The sequence below is a fragment of the Eulemur rufifrons genome, chromosome 17 (genome assembly GCF_041146395.1).
Source record: "Eulemur rufifrons isolate Redbay chromosome 17, OSU_ERuf_1, whole genome shotgun sequence".
NCBI lineage: Eukaryota > Metazoa > Chordata > Mammalia > Primates > Lemuridae > Eulemur > Eulemur rufifrons.
Genome location: NC_090999.1, coordinates 52490035 through 52513119, shown reverse-complemented (window position 1 = coordinate 52513119; position 23085 = coordinate 52490035). Strand labels below are relative to the sequence as shown.

General features: G+C 34.5%; 1 protein-coding gene across 4 annotated transcripts in view; it reads right to left on the bottom strand.

The window, feature by feature from the left end:
• Positions 1-23085, bottom strand: part of TENT2 (terminal nucleotidyltransferase 2) — a 60981-nt gene that overhangs the window by 27646 nt on the left and 10250 nt on the right. For 2 of the 4 annotated variants that reach the window (XM_069491947.1, XM_069491950.1), the window contains exons 5-10: positions 10011-10125; positions 9830-9921; positions 8077-8155; positions 5905-5974; positions 2412-2488; positions 1906-2034 (exon numbers count right to left, since the gene is read on the bottom strand). In XM_069491947.1, the coding sequence (XP_069348048.1) occupies positions 1906-2034; positions 2412-2488; positions 5905-5974; positions 8077-8155; positions 9830-9921; positions 10011-10125 (562 nt within the window). The remainder of the gene's footprint in view (positions 1-1905; positions 2035-2411; positions 2489-5904; positions 5975-8076; positions 8156-9829; positions 9922-10010; positions 10126-23085) is intronic. The other 2 variants (XM_069491948.1, XM_069491951.1) reach the window with 1 other exon arrangement.

Genomic DNA, 23085 nt, shown 5'->3' with positions numbered 1-23085 from the left:
ACGGGAAGTTTATTTTTTCCTCTCTCCACTTTAAGTGTATTTTCAGGATTTTCTATATAACTATTTTAATATCACTACATTTTAACTGTTATTTTAAACACTATTTCTGAAACAAAATAGAGAATTACTGACAACCCATCTCACCTCTGAACTGTTCTTTGTGAAGGCACTGGTAGGACAATCTTTTCTTCTATCCCTAACTACTTCTATCCTCCTATTAGAAGTCACTCACTATAAAGAAATTCTCATTTTGGGCATCATTCCTCCAATGCCTATCCAAAGAAGCACAGTCTCCCAGGAATTTTGTGTTAAACAAAACTGTAATCCCCAACTCTGAAGAATTCTGATCCACGTACCAAGGATAGTGTGCCTTTTCCTTTTCCCAGTTCCCAGTATCTTCAGTACAGAAACACTACTACAAGGGCACCAAATCATCTCAACTTTCCAAACTCTCATTTTTCTACTGCCTTTGGCAAAATTGCTAACGTTATCTCTGTTATCACTCTCAGAATCTAAATACAAAAAACATCAATTGATGCAATAAAAGGACATTTTTAAATAGGTATTTTTTAAAATGACTGCACTGTAATAATTAATTTGGTACAGAACATATGATCTGCTGATAGTGTTCTATCAGCTCAATTCACACAATAGTAGTAAAAAGATCACATTTTATTAGTAACCCATGAGTTGGTTTAATAATTCATGTTTTAGTAGGTGATAGCTATGGAAATGTTAAGTTTTACATGTCGAGAATGTAAGCTTCATGAAGAAAATAATTATTTTTCTATTTTGTTCACTGCTGTATTCCTAGATCCTAGAGCAATACCTAGCATTTACTTGGTAGGTATTTAATAAATATTCATGGAATTAACAAATGAGTATTATATGTGCTAATACCTGTTTTTTTCCCCATTACTATAATCTTTGGAAACACATTCTCAACTGTGGGAATACCATCACCCCAGAATAGATCAGGCCAGAAACATTCTAGGAAATGGTCTTCTACTACATTAGCATCAAATCTTTCACTCAATCTTCATGCCACCAGATACACATTCAGTTGAGCAGTCAGAAATTCAGCATCTCAGACCATTGGTCTAATAACTACAAGAGTGTATGTGTCCATCTTTAACAACTCTTAGTGTCCAGCTGAGCATAATGTATAAAATGGCTTAATTGTTACTTCTTGGATTGTTATGTACGTAAGATTATTAAATATGAAAGTAAAGGTTCCAACCAGATCTGGTCAGTCTGTCCTATATTTCTAGGGAACTTTCAATACAGTAAAAATTCTCACACCCATCTTATGAATGGCCCAAATTACAAGTGTTCACTTATTACTGTTTGTCACCATGCATGACACAAAAGTATGGCTTTTACCAGAATGGTCTCATAAACAATGGCTAGCTGGATTTAATAAAAATCCGGGGACCAATCTGACACAACCGTCGAGTAAAGATAAAATCTAGTTGGGGAGGGCAGCTGACAGAGATTAAAAGTTTCTTTGATCAATAAGAAAATCATTTAATTCTTGTCTCAAATGAAAAATAAAAAACATGATGAATGGTGCTTGAGCTTATTTTTATAGGCCTTCTGAACATTCGTCTGCCTCAAGATAATGAGTCCACAATACAGTGGTGAAAGTTCTTTGAATACAGAAGTGGCTACAGAATAACTGTCAAAAAATAAAAACAAAGTGAAACTTCTTCATAATGTTTTCCAGGGAATAACATTTCTAAAACATTTGTTCAAAGCAACAAAATACGAAATATGGCTTTATAGATCTTACAAAGAACTTTTCAATATAATGCTACTTAAATATAGGGTAAATAGGGAAAACACCATAATTAAGTTTAACTGCATTTCAGTTTCAAAAATTCAGAAAAAACCCATTATACTTACTTTGTAAATAGTGCAAAACCATCAATACAAGACTATAGCTGTTTAAAGTACCACGACTGGCATCATTTATCTGATGGTGACTTGCCCACTTCTTAATCACCAGCACTAATGGACGAACTCGGTTTTCAACTGAAAGTAAAATTAAAACTTAAAAATAAGAAGACATTACAGTTTCTTTAAAAGTTTATATCATTTCCCAACTCCATGCCAAAAAAAGAGCATTGCCTCTCTGTGTATTAAACACTGTGCTCACTATAAATGTGTCTTACTTCTAAAACTTACCTTGTTGCTTTTTAAAAATTACCAACTATTAATAAAATGCACTTGATTTACCTATAACTGTAGTAGTATATGATTTTAGTGTAAAACATATGTAAATAATAATATAATTATACTTAAACACAACTAACAAGATGTCACTATTTACTACAAACATCTTTAAAAAAAAATAAAAGACGAAGAAAAAACAGAAGCTGATAATAATTAGAAACAAACCAAAAACTTACGGTATGCATAAGTTCTGAGAAGGAATGTGTTTCTTATTCCAACAATATTGTTTACATTCAAGTCAAACTCCACACAACTGTTAAAAAAAAAAAAAAAAAAAACACTTTAGCTCAAGTACAAATAAACTCCCTCCCTAATCACTAAAAGTAATGTCCATCTATCCAATGATGCAAAATAGCATGGGCCAAAAAGTCACAGATCTGTTTTTAAAATGAAGCACTCAGAAATAACAACACATACTCAGTATATCTTTTTAATGTGATTTGTTATGTGCTTAAAAACATAAAATAGGATTACTGTTGAAAGATCAATAACAGTAACATGATGGTAAGGCTCCAACTACCCCAAACAAAGGAAATTTTTAAATCTTATAATCCCTTTCAGATAAAATTATGTTACCAAAACCACTTCTGACCAAGTTATCTCAGTAAGTTATATATTCTCAAATAATTTGGAACTATAGCATCATATACTTTAAAACAATAGGAATAAAGAGCCAAACAAAATACAAGGGAAAAAATAAAAGGCTCCATCTACACAATATATTACCTCTAAAAAGGCTGGAAAATTATACTATGTCAAATTTACCTACTGGTATCTGGGAAGAGCTATAATACTCAAACACATAACAGAAGAGATACTTCTTTGAAAGCAAAAATATGCGATTCACAACTTAGAAAGTAGGGCAATAATGATGGGATCTATAAAGAATGGCTAAACCTACAAACAAATGGAAGCATTATTTTATATGTCAGTTCCACTTATACCAATATAATGAGGTCCAACTTCTGAACACTAAATTTTTCTATGAAAAGACTGCCTAAAATAGAAACTTAACAAATGTTTATTTTTATTACCTAAAAACTAGAAACAAACCAAATATTTAAACATAGGGGAACAGTTAATAATTTATTCACTCAATGAAATACTATAAAGCCATTTAAAAAACTCCACAGAATATTTAATGATATAAGAAAGTCTTCATGAGATATGGTTAAGTGAAAATATATGATCTCAATTTTACTTTTAAAAACTCTTATGCATTCATAAGCACAAAAAAGAGACTGAAAAGTTTATACCAAAATGTTTTGTTTTGTTTTTCCAAAATCCAAAACTTGCAGTGTTGACATATACCAAAATGATAACCTCAGTTATGTCTGGGTGTTAGGAGTAAAAGTTTTACTTTATTTTTTTATTTGGTTTTGCTTTGTTTTGTTTTGAGACAGGGTCTCGCTCTGTTGCTCCAGACTGGAGTGGAGTGCAGTGGCCTCATTATAGCTCACTGCAGCCTCAAGCTCCTTGGCTCAAGCAATCTTCCTGCCTCAGGCTGCAGAGTAGCTGGAGTGCATGGAGTATAGGCATGCATGCCCAGCTAATTTTTCAGTTTTTTTGTAGAGATGGGTTCTCAATCTTGCTCAGACTGGTCTCAAACTATTGGCCTCAAGGAATCCTCCTAGTGTTAGGATCACAGGCATGAGCAACCATACCCAGTCAGTTTTCTTTTTTTTTTTTATGGTTTGTATGGAGAATTATGAAATGGTGCTTATAAAGAATACTTAACAAAAAAAGTTTGTGTAATAATCTTAAATGGAAAAATAAAACTGTTTATGTAACTATGACTACAACAATACATTATTAAAAATAATTATAACTAGCTAATATTATAATAACTTTACTTTGTGTTTTATCTCCCTATATATTTTATATCTTTGTGTTTTAGGAAACTCTTAACATTATCCAGTTGGCAGAAATTCAATAAATATTTACAGATTTGATGGATGTTCAGATGAATGAAAAGGAAGGCTTCAGCTAGGCATTAAGGTTTGTTTAAAAATGTATATTCAGTCAATTCTCATTATTCACAGTAGTTGTGTTCTATGAAGTCACTGTAAACATTGAATTAGTGAGTACTGTACCATTGCTCCTAGGGCAAACACAGCACGAAGTTTCTGCCAGCCTGGTCACAATATTTTCATAAACTGATCAATACATAACCCTGTTTAATGTTGTGTCTCTGTTTAAAGACATTTTATTTAAAATATATACAGTTGATTTATTAACAGTGAACTCATGGCCAAGAGCACTGTAACTCATGCCTTAAAAAAGCCTATCTAACACACATTTTCTCCACAGGGCACATCACAGGCTTCTTGCACTGGAGGACACTAGACAATACCTCAGCACTATGCTTGGGGGCCATTCTAAACAGCAAAAAAACATAGAATGTGAAAAATATGGCAACAACTAGACTGTAAGAGGGACATTTGTTTGCAGTATGAAGCTAAAATTAGAAGGCAGAGTATCACCTCATCCTATCTCAGCTCGGAACATGGTACTGGGAAATTCAAAATTTTTGCCACTCTGTGTTATATCCAAAAACGACCACTAAAGCATATGAATATTGACGTGGGGAAGCCTCAAAAAAATTTTAGCAAGTAGGCGAATTTGTAAATATGGAATCCACGAATAATAAGGATCAACTGTGTGTGTCTTTTTTTTTTTTTTTGAGACAGAGTCTCGCTCTGTTGCCCAGGCTAGAGTGCCATGACGTCAGCCTAGCTCACAGCAACCTCAAACTCCTGGGCTTAAGGGATCCTACTGCCTCAGCCTCCCGAGTAGCTAGGACTACAGGCATGTGCCTCCATGACCAGCTAATTTTTCTATATATATATTTTTAGCTGTCCATATAATTTCTTTCTATTTTCGTAGAGACGGGGTCTCGCTCTTGCTCAGGCTGGTCTCGAACTCCTGACCTCAAGCAATCCTCCTGCCTCAGCCTCCCAGAGTGCTAGGATTACAGGTGTGTGCCACCACGCCCGGCCAGTGTGTGTTTATATGTATAATTTAAGTATTACTTTTGTAAAACTGGACTAGATAAACCTGATTTATCACAATCCCATTTTTAGAAAATAATTACAAATCTTTTTTCACTAATGAAGTAATGAACACTATTTACATTTTATAGTCGGATATTATATGAAAGATCCTAATACCAGTGTCCATAAGAAATTCAGAACCAAAGCTGGTAGGATATATAGATGAATATAACTTTTGAATGGAACAAGTGTAAATATATCTTCCTGTTTTTCTTTTATATTTATTACTCTAGGTATTATAGGTATCTTTCATTCAAATGAAACATAACTTGTTTAATCATAATTATATTTACAACAGACCTTAAGCTATATTCTTGAGAATGCATTACATTTCCAAAAGGCAAGAAATCATTTAAAAATCTAAAACATAAATATGTAAAAATTCTTTAAATTGAATAGTCTCACTCAAAATGTCAAGCAGAATAACTAAGTACAGTTAAGCATGAGAAAGAATTGTTCTATTTTTAAAAATCATTTCAAATACTAAGTCAAGTGATTTCTAAAAACTGAAGATAAGCTGTTTGCTATAACATGCATTTCTTGATTATCTACATCAGATGAATATCTAAATCTGATCAAAAAGCAATTGAATAAAGAGAGTTCAGTAATTACTTACCTGACTTTATCCCTGAACTTCACAATTGGCACTTTTGCTCGAATCAGCTGAGGTCTCTCAATGTAGCCAGCTGAAGGACAAAAGATAATATCAATATATGCAAATGTTTCCCAAATTCATAGTGTCCCAATGCACATTTCTTAAAAATAGTATTTTATTAAACTAAAACAATTTAAGAAAATGTTGTCTTTAATAAAACAAGAAAATAAGTGAGGACATTATGGAATTCTTCTAAGACGAGAGGGTCCAGTAATACTTTACCCTACCATATGGAGGCTTTACATTAAGGTTATTTTCAGGAATGTGGTGTAATATCTAATAGCATCTACAAAGAAGTTTATCAGAGCATTATGAGAGCAAAAAACTATCTAGGCCAGCGGCAGGGGAATAGCTAAATTCTGAGATAGCACAGAATAAGATATTACAAAGACTCTTCAACGTAGAAATGCTTTGCAACATGATACATGGCCTGGGACACATTCATTTAAGTATGATCTCTACAAGGGAAAAATACATACATATTTTTTTACTCCATCAAACTTTCTGAAAAATTTTTTGAGTTGAAATTAATAATGTTCACTGTAGAAAACTAGGAAATACAGAAATGCATAATAAAGAAATCACAAAATGAACAATTTTTTAATTTTATAACTACAGAAAAAATTTTTTTAAACCTGAAAATTATGTTATAATGTTTTCACTATCAAAATTACAAAATACATCAAGCTTTAAAATAAAATTTATGTGCAGGAATTCAGTGAGGTTTAAGGAAAAATAAGATTACAGCTAAAAGTTTTGAATAACAAGTACAGGTTCTAACATCAACAAACTATGCTCCAGGCATGTTACTGAACCCATTGATCATAGTCTCTTCAACTATTTTTTTTTTTTTGAGACAGAATCTCACTCTGTTGCCCAGGCTAGAGTGCCGTGGCGTCAGCCTAGCTCACAGCAACCTCAAACTCCTGGGCTCAAGCAATCCTTCTGCCTCAGCCTCCCAAGTAGCTGGGACTACAGGCATGTGCCACCATGCCTGGCTAATTTTTTTCTATATATTTTTAGTTGTCCAGCTAATTTCTTTCTATTTTTTTAGCAGAGACAGGGTCTCACTCTTGCTCAGGCTGGTCTTGAACTCCTGAGCTCAAACGATCCTCCCGCCTCGGCCTCCCAAGTGCTAGGATTACAGGCGTGAGCCACTGCACCCAGCCCTCTTCAACTATTAAAAAACAATAATCAAAAGGGGGAAAAAAACCTTCATTTGAATTAGATGATCTCTAAGGTCTCTTCCATTTTTAGTCTTTTATGATTCTAATAGTAGCTATTAAAAATCCACTTAAGGTATGAATTACTCTTTTATTTTACAGATATGAAATTTTAAGTTGGCTGAAATAAATCATTCAATTTCTTTCTCCCCTATAATAGATATAAGTTGTTCAAGGGCAGCAACTGGTTACTTGACTTTGTATTTTCCAGCTAAAAGCTTGGTGCATAATAAGCATCTGTTAAACAAATGAACAAATGTCTTTCCAATATCACACAGTTAGTGTGGCTTCAACTTTCCATAACATTCTGTGAAAGTTTAAAATAAATTATTTGAGATGGCTTAACACATGGATTAAAATCTGTTTAGAGTCAGCTTATTCAAAGAGTAAAATCTTACAATAAAATGGCCTAAGTCAACAATTTTTCTTTCTTTGGAGTCAATATATTTGGGCCTCCTGTTCAGTGATCATATTTCTAAAACAAGTAAAAATGCATTTCATAGCAAAACAGATTCACTTCTCTCTCCCTCACATAAAATCCTTCAGGAGATTATCTGTATCACTCTTTTGGCTTTTCACAGATACTTTGCATTACATCTATTTATATTTATGCCTTAATTTTCCCAACAGTCTATAACCTTTTGAGAGAAAGAACTAAAACTTAAATACTTTTGAATCCCCCCAATGCATTCAGTGGGATATTTTGCAAATAAGCTCAATAAAGATTTGTTGAATAAATGGTCACTCTTCCTTTTAATCAAAAGTTAAAAGGAATCCATTTGGAAAAAAGGATCCACATTATGCCTATCCTGACCAGAATAAACAATTCTTACCAGAAAATAAAGTGAGAGACATTTTAAATAAATAGTTATGTCAGATGACATACAAATTTGAGGCGTGTCAGACTTACAAAGTCTAGTACAGAAGTGTTTATGGACTAAGGTGAGTATATGCCGTGCTTCAGTCTTCTGATTTACCTGAAAAAAATACTGAAAAGTTAAAAATAAAGTGTTTTTTCGTTATCTTTCTAACTTTAGTGTTTCATTTTCTTAAAGTATCTCAACAAAAAGAAAACATACAAGGTACACTTTTTTTAGAGTTATTTTTCAATATATACTAAATTACATTATATAGAAAAAGTCAACCTTTAATTTAGAAATCTACTTTTCTAAATCAATTCCGGATTTTAAAGCATAATTTTTTAAGAAATTCTGAAACAGCATATATGCCATTTTTTTCCTTTAGTATAAAGAGCAATCTTCTTCAACAAAAATAAAAAGAATTTAAATTTTCTGTAACATGTTTTATTTCCCTAATCTAAATTGTAAGCGCTTAACGACAGGTTTATATTGATGGTGTTTCAGTTTGAGTATAAGCTGTGACAATTTAGACATGTGAATAAAACTGGAGGACTAGGGAGGACGTACCTGAGAGTAATCCAATTGCACGAGAAAGTACTAATAAAAACTCTAGTCTATTCTCTCTGAGGATGGGGGTGAGGGCGGTGTAGAATGTGTTCTCTACCCTGTCTATAACTTTAGAATTTTCTAAAGCCTTTCCTTTACGTGAGTTCAAAGCCTAGAAAAATAGCAGAGTTTCTTTCCTGGAATAAATCTTGCTCTGATTTGCAGTAACTAGATGTTATTTTTGTTAGTGGAATAATATGAATAGTAAAAATATATACTACCATTCAACTGACTTTTTTGTATTTTTGAAGATGTGAAACATAATAAGGCATATTAAAATTATACTGAACTTAATCTAATCTTCGGTAGTTCAGAAGACATCTCGGTATCTTAAAGAGGCTGCTTCAGTCAGCATAATAAACACCAATTATTGTGGTATTAAGGTATACACAAGGGTATCAGTTAACAGGAAATTCAAATAAACATAATACAAATTGAGCACCCCTAATCCAACAATCTGAAATCCGAAAAGCTCCAAGATCCAAAATTTGAAACTTTTTGAGTGCTGACATGATGCTCAAAGAAAATGCTTGCTGGAGCATTTCAAATTTCGAGTTAGGGATGCTCAACCAGTAAGTATAATACAAATATTTAAAACTCCGAAATCCAAAACACTTCTGGTCCCATGCATTTCAGATAAGGGATATTCAACATGTACTAAAAAACACAATTCAGTTGCTAAAGAAAAAACTAAAGTCCAAATACCAGAGAAAGATATATTTAAGAAATCACAATGGTCTTATTTTAAATTTCAGTGAAATCTTTTTGTTTTCCCCAAAATAAGACTTCCAAACCTCATAGCATTTTCAAGGGGGAAAAAAAGATTAAAAATAGAATCACTAAGAATTCACATGGAAAGGTATTATCAAGAAGCTAATACTGCCACATGCCTTTCTTCTCTGCTGCAAGCTGGTACCATATCCAACCCAATGACATTTCAAAACAGAGTTCCTTAAAAACACATAGTGAAGCCATCTCACTTTAAAAACTTAGTACTGATAGTTCCTATTATGCTTATTGTGCACATGCCTTAAAAGAAAAAGAAGCAATTCCTGGGTTTCCTCGAATTATGGTAAAGAGAAAATCCAAAGAAATAATTACAACAAAGCAAGTTCTTTTCCTCAATGATTTTTATATAAAATTTCTTAACTGACTTAACACGAGACACACACTTGGAATAAATGTTTCCTTACTTACTGGTTCTTCCTTAACAACAAGGCATAAATCACCATCACTGGTGTGGGTACCAAATCCATTTAAAGAGGATCCAACCAAAAAAAGTCTGCTTTCTAGAGAAACAAAAAAATTTTATAAGATTATTTAAAATGTAAAATAGGAATACATATAAATAAAGGGCATGTAAAATAGGGAAACATACGTGGAAATAACAGCTGAATTTCTCTTTGCAGTTGTGTTCGACAGAGTTCTTTCTTCTTTAAATCACTTATTTGCTGCTGACATGTTTCAAATAACTCCAGTATCTGCTGACTCAGCTTGAATCCACCGCCAAAAAAGGGTAAAAGTTTTGTTCAGAAATGTAAAACTCATTGCCATACTGAGAAGAATAAATCAATTCTACTAACAGTATTTTTAAAACAAATATGTATTTTCTTAACACTTTCCAACACAAAGCTACTGCTACTCAAGTACAGGTTGGGGAATGGTTTGAAAAACTACATATAAATATTATAAAGTAAAATATCATTTACAAGCCACAGAAAAGTATAATCACAGATAACTCATAACTAGCACAATCCATGGGTCAGCAAAGTACAACCCTTGGTTAGTGTTTTTGTATGGCCCATAAGCAAAGACTGGTTTTTACATTTTTGAAGAATATAAAAGCAAACAAATAAATAAGAAGTTGCAACAGAAACCACATGTGAGAAGCAAAGCGTAAAATAGTTACTATCTGGCCCTTTAAAGAAGTTTGCCCAACCCCTGTCACTCAAGAATACCAATAAAACAGACTTTAGAAGTCCCTGGTCTTCTATGTTCATGCAAACTACCCTCCTCCCCATTTTTATAACACTACCCTGAACCCTGACTTCATGTTGGCATCTACTGACCACCCTGTTTATCTACTATGATCTGGTTCACGTTTTCCCCTCCAGCCCAACTCCTGCCATCACCATAGGTGATTTCCTTATCTGCAATGGGCTACATATCACAACATACTCCATTTCTGGGCTTCTTTCACTCCAATATTTTTCATCAGTGTATAGTACCACAGTTATAATGTGGTCTTTACAATAAACTATAACTGCTCTAGCTCTGAAATTGTAAATTCCAATATACCATTGGCTTCAATCTCCAGTTTAACACTCACTTTCTTACTCCCCTTATACTTACTCTAGAACCATGAGAGATCTAGATTCCCTTGAATCCTCCCTTTTCTCTCAACCCATCAGTATCTAAATGGTGTGATTTCCTTCCCTATGCAATCTATACCCCGCAATGCATACCCTGAACCACTCTTATCATGCCTTAGCAACAATATCCCCTTGTCATGTTCTAGTACCTGTCCTACAAAATCCTAATCTTAGGTAAATACAAAACCACCTTCTCTGCTCTAACATCTAAGCTGTTATGAGATAAAACTGAAAAAAATTAAACCACAAAATTAGAGTCTTTCAAATTTATAGTCTAAGGGTCAGTCTAAGGTTGGCCCTTAGCAACACTTGGCAATTATTTCTAAGTCCCTGGTTAGATATTGCTCCTGATTTTCACCACACCATTCCAAAATCTTTACTACCTTCTTCAAACTCTCTGAACTTATCTCACTTTCTCAAGAGATAACCTCACATTAAAGTTTACTAAGAAAATGAGAATACCAGATGTGATATTCCTCGGCCTCCTAACCACAGACCTACAAATTAACATAACTGAATGAAATCTCATCTCTTTACTTCTTCTGCCAGACAAACTATCCTCTCTTCCCCTGCCAAAGGTAATCCCTTTACTAATAACTTTGTATCCAGGCCTTTTGGTCACCTTAAGGGCACAAACGCCTCCACTAGTTTTTCGGTCTCACTCTTGTATTTTCAATCTCTCCCTCTCTAGGACTTCCACACAGTCCATGACCAGGCAAAAGTGTCACCCATCATTTAAAACATTTTCTTTTTCACATTTAGAATGCTCATTTTGGCCAGGCGCGGTGGCTCACGCCTGTAATCCTAGCACTCTGGGAGGCCGAGGTGGGCGGATTGTTTGAGCTCAGGAGTTCGAGACCAGCCTGAGCAAGAGCGAGACCCCATCTCTACTAAAAATAGAAAGAAATTATATGGACAGCTAAAAAATATATATAGAAAAAATTAGCCGGGCATGGTGGCGCATGCCTGTAGTCCCAGCTACTCGGGAGGCTAAGACAGGAGGATCCCTTGAGCTCAGGAGTTTGAGGTTGCTGTGAGCTAGGCTGACGCCACGGCACTCACTCTAGCCTGGGCAACAGAGTGAGACTCTGTCTCAAAAAAAAAAAAAAAAAAAAAGAATGCTCATTTTAAGAAAGCAGAGGCATTCTGGGCAACTTGGAAATGAAAGACATAATTTTCCCTCGTGAACCCCAAATAGGAGTAGTTAGAGCCAAACACCAATGCAGCAAGACCCACATGGTATTAAAAACAATAAGAGGAAAGGGAAAGGGATTTTAGTCCTAAAACCAGAATACCCAGAAATCACACTGCCTATAGGTACTACCTTTTCCCCCAAGCCCCACAAACTGAGGGGTCCAACTAGATGTGGAATAGCAGCAGAAACTGGCAAGGAACTTCACAGGCTACAATTCATAAGTAAATACAAGAGGTCACAGAAAGATAAGAAATCTCAAAGCTAAATGACAAAGACAAAGGAATGTACCAAGCAGAAACTGCCAGGAAGAAAAAGCTAATCCAGGCAGTACAGGGCCATAGGGGCAAAGGAAAGTTCTAGAATGACTCTGACTTCCACAGGGCATATGACAATGCCTGGAAACATTTTTGGCTATCAAAACGGGGGGGGGGGGGGGAGGGGGGAGGAGGGGAGGGCATCTACCTACTGGCATCTAGTAGGTAGAAGCCAGAAATGATGCCACTGAACACCCTACAATGCACAGGACAACTCCCCCACAGCAAAGATTAACTGGCCCAAAATACCAATAGCACAGAGGATAAAAAAAAAACTCCTGGTCTAGATAAAAGTAGGAAAGTAGAAGAGAAAAGATTCTCCAGAAGTATATTTCTGAATACCATATAACAGAACAGGAGGAGTCCTAGAGCCACAAAGCTAGGAAAGCTAGCCTGTCCAACCTTCCCCATCTACAAGTATTATGGAAAATGCCATCTCACTTAAACATAAATAACAGGTGGAAAAAATCTGAATCTCAGAAAGAGAGGTAAGAATGAGAGAAGAAAAAAGGATTTGAAAAATAATGCCTGAAAAAGATTCTAATCAATTCCCAAATTTTATAAGAAAAATGAGAATAGAGTAACAGTCCTATAGACAGTAAAGCACACTAGAAAGACATGTCCATAAAACTGATGAAATTTTTAGCATAATATAAAAACCAAGGCATTTTCTCTCGTTTTAATTTTCTTCAAAAAAGACTACTTAAAGTATACACGTTAGCAACAAGCAAATGGAAATTTACTTTTTAAAAAATTCACAACAGCAGGAAAAAGCATGAAATATTTAGAAATGTATTCACCAAGAGATATGTAAGACTTATACACTGAAAACCATAAAATATTGATGAAAGAAATTAAAGACCTAAACAAATGGAGAGATATACTATGTTCACGGTTCAGAAGACTATTGTTAAACATGCCAGTTCTCCCAAAACTGATCTGTAGATTCAATGTAATCAAAATCAAAAGCCCAGAAATAGTCAAGCATGGTGGCGTGTGCCTGTTTTCCCAGGTACTCGGGAGACTCAGCTACTCGGGAGATTGAGGTGGGAGGATCACTTGAGCCCAGAAGTTCAGGGGTGAGACCCTGTCTTGCAAAAGAAAAAAAAGAAAAGCCCAGGCTTCTTCCAAAAAAATTGATAAAATAATTTTGAATTTTATTTGGAAAGGCAAAAGACCAAGAACAGTCAAGAAAAAGAGTTGGAGAACTTACCCTACCTGACTTCCAGACTTACTATAAAGCTACAATAATCAAGACATTGGCCAAAGAAAAAGATCAAAAGAACAGAACACTGAAATATTCATAAATATAATGACTGGAATTTGATTCAAAACTAATGAGGGAGGCAGTTATAAATGAAATAAGATTGGCCAAGGTGGGAGGATTGCTTGAGACCAGGAGTTTGAGACCTAGAGAACAGGAGTTCAAGACCAGCCTGGGCAATAGCAAGACCATGTCCCTACAAAAAATTAAAAAAAGAAATTAAAAAAAAAAAAGAAATACGATTGATCATATATTGCTAATTGCTAAAACTGAGTGATATGAGGATTTATGATACTTTATTCTCTCTACTTTGATATATGGTTTGATATTTTCCATAATAAAAAACTAAAAAAAGTGTCCACATTTGTAATAAATTTAAAAGGGTCTCCAGTAAAAGTAGCTAATATAAAATTTTAAATGATGTTTGAAGGATTAAGTTTTATTCATCTAGAGCAGGAACTGGCATATGGCCTGCAGGCCAAGTATGATCTCTGACCTGTTTTGTAGGGGCAGCAAGCTAATAATTTTTACACATTTTAAGCACTGTTAAAATAAAAGAAAAAAGAGGCCCTACGTAGCATACATACCTAAAATATTTATTATATGGCCCTCTTGCCAATCCCTGATCTAGAGAATCTTAGGCAGATGAATATAATCCTAGAAGTCATAGCAGGTACTCAATTTTCATTGAATGAAAGAAATAAATTCCTTTACAGCAATGTTCAAACTTTATTATGTTTATAAAGTTCTTTCATCTGAATGACCATGTTTAATGTAGAAACATTCATAGGTGAAAAAATTTTTTATAGTTATGTTGAAAATATGAAATTCCATATTCTTGTTCCTCTCCCTTTTTCACATGCATGGAAACATTTTTTCTTTCCCAAGGAATACTATAATGGAGATCTAATAAGTTTTTATATGAAAGAACTCTCCTCACTATCTGGCCATTTACTTAGGGATTCATATTATCAAATCAGGTTACTTTACCCTAGAATAGACATGGACAAAGAAGAGTCCAGATGAGACAAAAACTCAAAAGAAATGCAAATATATCCTGAAACAAGATTGTTGTTGCTTAATTTAGAGAAATATTTCAGGAGATGTCTGAATGTTCTTGTAATTCTAAAATAAGGGGGCAGGAGGAATAAAAATGAAAAATCTTTAGCTAAAATCATATATGATTTAGATCACATATGTAATACCAAGCTGACTTATGCATAATGGCACTTCAAGAATTTAATTTAATTTTATTTTGTTTAATTCTAGAGTAAATTTTTCCTTGTTTCAAGTTTAAATAATATTCACAAAGTATTCATAAAATAGATTAAAGTTGTTTAAATCACTGCAATACTACCTGTTTAGGCTGCCTGCAAAGATCTATCATTTTAAAATTAACTGTAGAAGCAATCTATTCCTCATTATAAGTAAAATTTATAGCTGCTCAAAATTGTACAAAAAGATTTACCTACATATTGCTTAAAATATTTATTTTTTCCAAATTTAAGTGTTCTGCCAGTTTCTTAAAAAATTAAACATATATCTACCATATGACCCAGCAATGCCACTTGTAAGTATAAGCCCCAGAAAAATGAAAGCACATGTCTATACAAAGACTTATACATAAATATTCATAGTAGCTTTGTCATAGCCAAAAATCTAAAAGAAGTCAAATGTCCACCAACAGTGAATGAATAACCCAATTGTGGAATATCCATACAATTGAATACTCCTCATGAATAAAAAGCAAAGAACTATTGCTACACATTGCAATATAGATGAATCTCAAAATAACTACATTGAGTAAAATAAGCCATACCAAAAAGAGTACATACTATATGATTCTACTTGTATAAAATTCTAAAAGATACAAATAATCTATAGTGCCAGAAATAGATCAGTATTTGACCAGGGAATGGGAGAGGATGGGGCAGGAGAGTGGGATTACCAAGTGGCATGAGGACATTTTTGGGGTGATGGATATGTTCACTACCTTCATTGTGGTTATGGTTTCATGGGTGTATACACATGTCAAATTTAATAACTTGTACACTAAAATATGTGCATTTATTGTATGTCAGTTAAACCTCAATAAAGCTGTTAACTTTAAAATAAAAAAATTTAAATGTTCATTTTTCCTTAAAAAAAAATTTTTTTAACTTGTCCTCAAAGTCAAGCTCAAATTAAATTACCAACAAGGTGACTGTCAGAGGTCAACACAAGCCATAAGGACAAATAAAGTATGGGTTTAGATTCAGAAAAGTTTTTAAATATATCAATATATAAAGCATTCACATGACATTTCACATGGTATAACTTTCACATGGTATTCTCAGCAGTTTCACCATCTGTCCCTGTTAGCTTGGTCCTCACATAAAAGAAAACGAGAAAACCTTTTAGATGGGAACACCAAGAACTGATCACATACTATAAAATATAAAAAATGGTAACTCTTTTGCCCAAATGTAAGTGCTACCTACAAACAACAAATACAAATCAGCAATGAGCTTTCAAAAAAAGATAAATAAAATTAAATATGGTCCAGAAAGCAGGTCATTAGCTCACAAAACATTTCAATAAAAACTAGCAATTCTTCACACTCTCTGGTTGCCTTAATCTTTGTTACACATGTAACTATTGAAAGAGCTGATACTAATCTTCTGATTAAAATAAAGCCAGATGCGTAATAAAAGTTTAAATTCATTCGTGAAGCTAAATTCTCTCTCCCTTCAAATGAACCAATTCTAAAATAATATAGAATCAAAAAAATGTCATACCTAAAACAACCCACTCCTTGTTAGCGTGTTAAATTATTATGCTTTTGTGTGTGGACACAACGTGAAGTCTTCTAAATTTATAAACTGGCAGGTTAAGAAGGCAGTTTGAGTTACGGATTTTTTTTCTCCTGAAGTTTGACTGCTTTAAGCACATGCTATTACCTAAACTTGGCAAGGAACAACTTTTAGTAGACATACTAAAAGGAGGATGGGAACAAAACAAAAAACAACAGCAACAACAACAAAAAGAAAACACACTTTTACTTGATCTCTTTTGTGCTGAGTTCTGGTTTAGATGTTCTATGTAAATTTACATCTCAGTGGCTTTTAAATTTTTTGACAGACACATACATTAAAAAGAGAGAGCACCTTAAAGATCTGTAAGATAACTGCCCCAAACTGTTCTGCCAAGGATGCCAAGAGGCTCCATACAATTTGTCCCTTTCCAAAATTAAACATTATACAAGAAATTTTTGATATTCCTTTGTAACCATCTTTATTCTTTTTTTACAATCCTTTTTTTTTTTTTTTTTTTTTTTTTTGAGACAGTCTCACTTTGTTGCCCGGGCTAGAGTGCTGCGGCATCAGCCTAGCTCACACCAACCTCAAACTCCTGCACTCAAATAATCCCTACTGCCTCAGTCTCCCGAGTAGCTGGGACTACAGGCATGCGCCTCCATGACCAGCTAATTTTTTTCTACATATTTTTAGTTGTCCAGCTAATTTCTTTCTGTTTTTTTTAGTAGACACGGGCTCTCGCTCTTGCTCAGGCTGGTCTCGAACTCCTGACCTCAAGCAATCCTCCCGCCTCAGCCTCCCAGAGTGCTAGGATTACAGGCATGAGCCACTGAGCCCAGCCCATTTTTTTATTTTACAATCAGTCGCAAGAAAAATCTCTGCCTAACCTCATCAAAATTCAAAATCAACCAAATCAACTCATATAATATCTTCAATTAACCAGAATTTCCAAAGAACAGTTATAATACTATAGATAGAATTCAGGGGCTTGGATAACTGATTCCTCTACAGCCTCTTTTTTGTGCAGGAAACCATATATTCACCCAAAAGCTAGAGTAAAATAAAAAATTCAGAAATGTAACTCGGATTTCCAATTTAAAGAGTTCTGTCTATCAATACAGCAATTTGAAAAACAAAGACTTTAAAACTGAGAAAAAAATTTAAACTCAGAGGGTACTCATTTTCAAAATTCAATCTTCGGGTTTACAAAACACAAAGTATGAATCCTCAAAGTAGTTAAGAAAACTTCCACTAACAAAATCTTTCCCTGGGGCTGGCAGATTCAGCTTACTGACTTATTATCAGATGAACTTTCACCAGAAATACTACAATAATTTCCTACATCCATGCTTGCTCAACGTCAATCTGCTCTCCACAGTGCAGTCAAAATAATCTTTTTAACTCACTTCTTCCCTGCTTAAAGAAAAACCCTAAATAGGTTACCGCTGTTCTTAGGCTAAAGACCAAAATGGTGTACAAGTCCTTCCATGATCTGATCCTCCAACCACACCTTCAACCACTCTCCCTCTAACTCACCAAACTAGCCTTCTTGACCTTCTTTCAGTTCTTTTGTTGTGCACTTTATGCTCTTTCTGCGTTAGGACCTTAAAACATGCCATTTCCTCTCTCTAATGCATTCTCTTTATCCTTCAGAATTCAGCTCAAATACTATCTCCTTTAGGAGGCTTTCCCTGAGACCCCATTCTCTTGGCACTCTAATTTTCCTTCATAGCACTTATATAAATAAAACCATTATTTACATGACTATTTTCTCTCTCACTGTAATTGTACATAAATGGTAAAGAGACCATATACGTTTAGCACAACATTGCACCTTCCATGCCTAGCACTCACAAATATTGACTGAATGCTAAATAAATAAAAGATCTAATCTACTCCAGGAGTTTCAACTGTCACTTTCATTGCAAGTGTCTTCAGGATCCATTACCTCTGGCCCTGACCTTATTTTTGAACTCCAAACATACTGTCAGTTCAGTTACAAGACATTTTCCTACAGTATCAATTAGCTTATACATGACTGGTAAATAAGAGAATGTTATCAATATAACATGGAAGGTGGGTTTGTAACTTATTTGTATGTGAGCTGAAATTACAGAATTATTAATATAAACTTCATGAAAAAGAAAAAAGCACTCACTATGCAGTCTTTATAAATCTAAGGTAAGCATTTGCATCTAGGATTCTTGCTCAAGAAAGCATACCCCCAGTCTCAAGCAGCTCTATGCCAGTGCATTTCCTTTTGTCTCTACCTTAACAGCAGCCTCACTGACTCAGAGCTCCATTTTTAACTGCCTTGTCTCAGTGCCCACCACAAGCCAGCATCTCAAATCTATTTTGTACATTTTTAATATCCCCTGCAGCAGCATCCAGCCATGCTAAGCTGCCTGCTTGCTCTGTCCAAGTTATTTCCCAGGATATCAATTATTATTCTTGACAGTGTTCTGGTTACAAAACTGTTTAGGCTTGAGTAGTCTGCTCCAGCCCTATTTCCCATAAGCCCTATATGCTTAGTGTGCAATTTGCAAACATGAGGTTACTCAAGAGCACAAATGTTTTACAGCAGATTTTCTCATAGTTCCAAATATGTCTTAACTATGTCCTCAATCATCTTATATACCCAAAATCTAGGTTCCTTATCTCTGTTTGTAGCCCAGAATCAAATCACTGGAGTCATTCGTGTATCTTTTTTCCACTCTTCTCTATATTCAATTATTCCAAACATTCTATCAATTTTCCCGATGCTTTATCTCACATCTTTTTCACTACCATCTGCCATAACTGAAAGCTTCAGCACCTCTCATCTGGATGAATTTAACAGCCTTCAGGGTGATCATTCATCTTCCAGGCCCACCTCATTACAAACCAAACTCCACTATACTGCAAGAACTTTCTAAAAATACAAATCTGATTGTGCTATTTCTCTACTCAAAAACCTTCACCAGCACTCTACTGTGCATTTCAAGGCCCCAAACCACTGCCCCACTTTCATCTCATACTGAACCCTCCATTCACTTTACACTCTACAGAGGTAAAGAGAGGTAAACCATACAAACTGTTGAACACATTACATTGCTGGTAGACACTCAATAGATATTAGTTATTATTGTCACAGATTAACTGGTACTACAGTCACTTCTAACAATGTCATCTCCCTACCCTTGATTTTAAGCATCTTAAGTTTCTCCTCTTTTTATTTTTAAAGACAAGGGTCAAATCTCAGTTTTGCCATTTACTAGCAAGTTATTTAGCTTTCTGAGCTTCAATCAAATTAGAATATCCATGACACGGTGCTGCTGAAAAGACTAAACAACATAGCATATGTAGAATACCTAGATGAGATATCAATAAATGTTAGCTTTCTTAAAAAGTGTCCACTTAAAGAACGAACACAGAACTAATTGCTTGCCTTCTTTTTCCTACAATTAGGCAGGTACAGAGTAGAACCTAAAGAAACTAGTTCCACTACAAACTCCATCCCTCTGAGTTAAATACCTAATTCTAAAAAAAAATAAGATTTAGGAAAATCTTTTTCTATATGACTAATCAAAAAAAGTTACTGATATGGAACTATACCAGATAATTTGCACTGATTAATGTTAATTATGTTATTAAATTAATATTGAACATTTGCCTAGTCTCAATGCAGAACTAGTAGTTATTTAGTTAGTTCTAATAGCTAACTATTATAAATATATAAATACATGCAAAAATATAAAGAACTTTCAATATCATAATAAACACCATAAAAAACAGGCCTACCAGCATTCATGTATTAAAAACGCACAGATAGTAAAAAGTTCTTTATATATTCATTCAAAGAATTGTCCTGATTTGATTTATACCACAGATTTCACAATATAGCATTATAAGAGTTTCTCTAAAATGAGAAAGCAAAGAAAAGAGAAAAAAATGGGGAAAGGGAAGGGAGGAAAAATGGTAAAAAAAAAAATCCCAAGTTCGTCTTTTCTCATTTTACTTTGCTTTTTTTCCTCTTTCCCACTGGTTTTGCCTGATTATTTTTTCCTATTCCATGGTAACACACACACACAAAAGAATTACAGAGTCGGGGGAAAGAACAGTCTTATCAATAAATTGTGATGGAACAACTGGACCAACTGCAAAAGAATGAAGTTGGACACCCTACTTTACATCATATACAAAAATTAACTCAAAATGGATCAGAGTCCCAAATGTAAAAACTAAAAACTGTAAAACTCTTAGAACAAAATATAGGCATTAATCTTTGTGACCTTGAATTGAACAATGGCTTCTTAGATATGCCACCAAAAGCCCAAGCAACCAAAGAAAAACAGATAAATTGGACTCCATCAAAATGAAAAGTTCGGCCAGGCAGTGGCTCACGCCCGTAATCCTAACACTCTGGGAGGCCGAGGAGGGAGGATGGCTTAAGTTCAGGAGTTTGAGACCAGCCTGTGCAAGAGTGAGATCCCATCTCTACTAAAAATAGTAAAAATTAGCCAGGTGTGGTGGTGCACGCCTGTAGTCCCAGCTACTCAGGAGGCTGAGGCAGGAGGATTGCTTGAGCCCAGGAGTTTGAGGTTGCTGTGAGCTAGGCTGATGCCACGGCACTATAGCCCAGGTGACAGAGTGAGACTCTGTCTCCAAAAAAAAAACGAAAAGGACATCAAATAAGAAAGTAAAAAGACAAGCCACAGGATGGGAGAATATATTTACACATTACATATCTGATAAGGATCTAGTATTGAGAACATACAAAGAACTCTTACAAATCAACAATAAAAAGACAAATAACCCAATTAAAAAATGGACAAAGGATCTGAATAAACATCTCTCCAAAGAAGATACACAAATGTTCAACAAGCAAATAAAAAGATGCTCAACATCGTTAGTCATTAGGGAAACACAAATCAAAATCCTGATGAGATACCATTTCATACCCATTAGAATGGCTAAAATCAAAAAGAAAAAAAATAGCAAGTGTCACAGTGTCAACAAGGATGTGGAAAAACCGCAGCACCAACACACTGCTGCTGGGAATGTAAAATGGTGCAGCCACTTTAGAAAACACTCTGGCAGTTAAAAAGTTAAACATTGAGGTAGTTCCTGCATGTTCTCACTTATTAGTAAGAGCTAAACTATGGGTACTCATGGTCATACACAATGAAATAGACACTGGAGACTCCAAAGGGGGAAGTTGAAAAGAGATGAGGGATGAAAAGTTACCCCCTGGGTACAATGTACACTGTACACTATTCGGGTGATGAGTACACTAAAAGCCCTGACCTGACCACTATACAATATGTCCATGTAACAAAACTGTACTTGTACTCACTAAACATACTGAAATTTTTTTAAAAATAAACAAACATAGAATTTCCATATGACCCAGAAATTTCATTCCTAGTTCCTAGTACATCCAAGAGAAATGAAAATATATGCCCATGCAAAAATCTGTATTCAGATATTCACAGCAGCATTATTCATAATAGCCAAGAAGTGGGAACAACCCAGAAGTCCGTCAACTGAGGAATGCATTAACAAAATGTGGTATATATCCATGCAATGGAGTATCACTCAGCAATAAAAAAGGGATGACGTACTTATACATGCTACAACATGGACGAACCTTGAAAACATGTCAAGTGAAAGATGCAAAATACAAAAGGCCATATATTATATGATTCCACTTATGTGAAATCTCCAACAGGAAAATCCATAGAGACAGAAAATAGATTAGTTGTTGTCAAAACAGGAAGGGCGATATGATGAAGCTACTGCTCTTGGGTTCAAGGTTTCTTTTGGAGTTTTGTAAACATTTTGGAATTAGTGGTGAATATACAAAAAAAACCCACTGAATTGTACACTTTAAAAGGGTGAATTTTATGGCACAATTATAACTCAAAGACCAAAAAAATCTATCAACACAACTAAGGAATGAAGCAGGTGTTGATTTTCTGGCCCAACATTTTCTGTACACTTACTAAGTTCCAGACCTATCCTGCTTGCTAGGAACCCAAAGATGAGTAAAACAAACTCTACTCTCTTCAGGCTCCTTTTCCTTAGCCTACAAATATATTTCTCAAGAGTGGAGCAGCTTCGAAAATGCAAAAACAGCAAGTGTAAGCCATAGAAAATCTGAGAGAACAGATAATTACCTAGAAGGTTTTTTTATTATGTTTCACTAAATATGGGGGAGGGGAGAGATAAGTTTCGAATATTAGATGTTAAAAACTTATTCCCCAATGCCAACAATATCATTTCCCAAAATTATTAAACGGTTTCATTTCATTCACTTGAATGTTTTTTTACAAATGATATTTTCGATAAATTTTTCTTGTTCATATCATTTTGAATATATTACTTCTTCAGTGACTACCAGATTCTCTATTTTTGACATTCAAAAACTGCATGATAAACACAAATATTCCAACAGAAAGTGCTTAATACTGCATTTCATAACCAATGAAAACATTTTTTTGTAATAAGAACAAGTAACAAGACAGTTCTCTA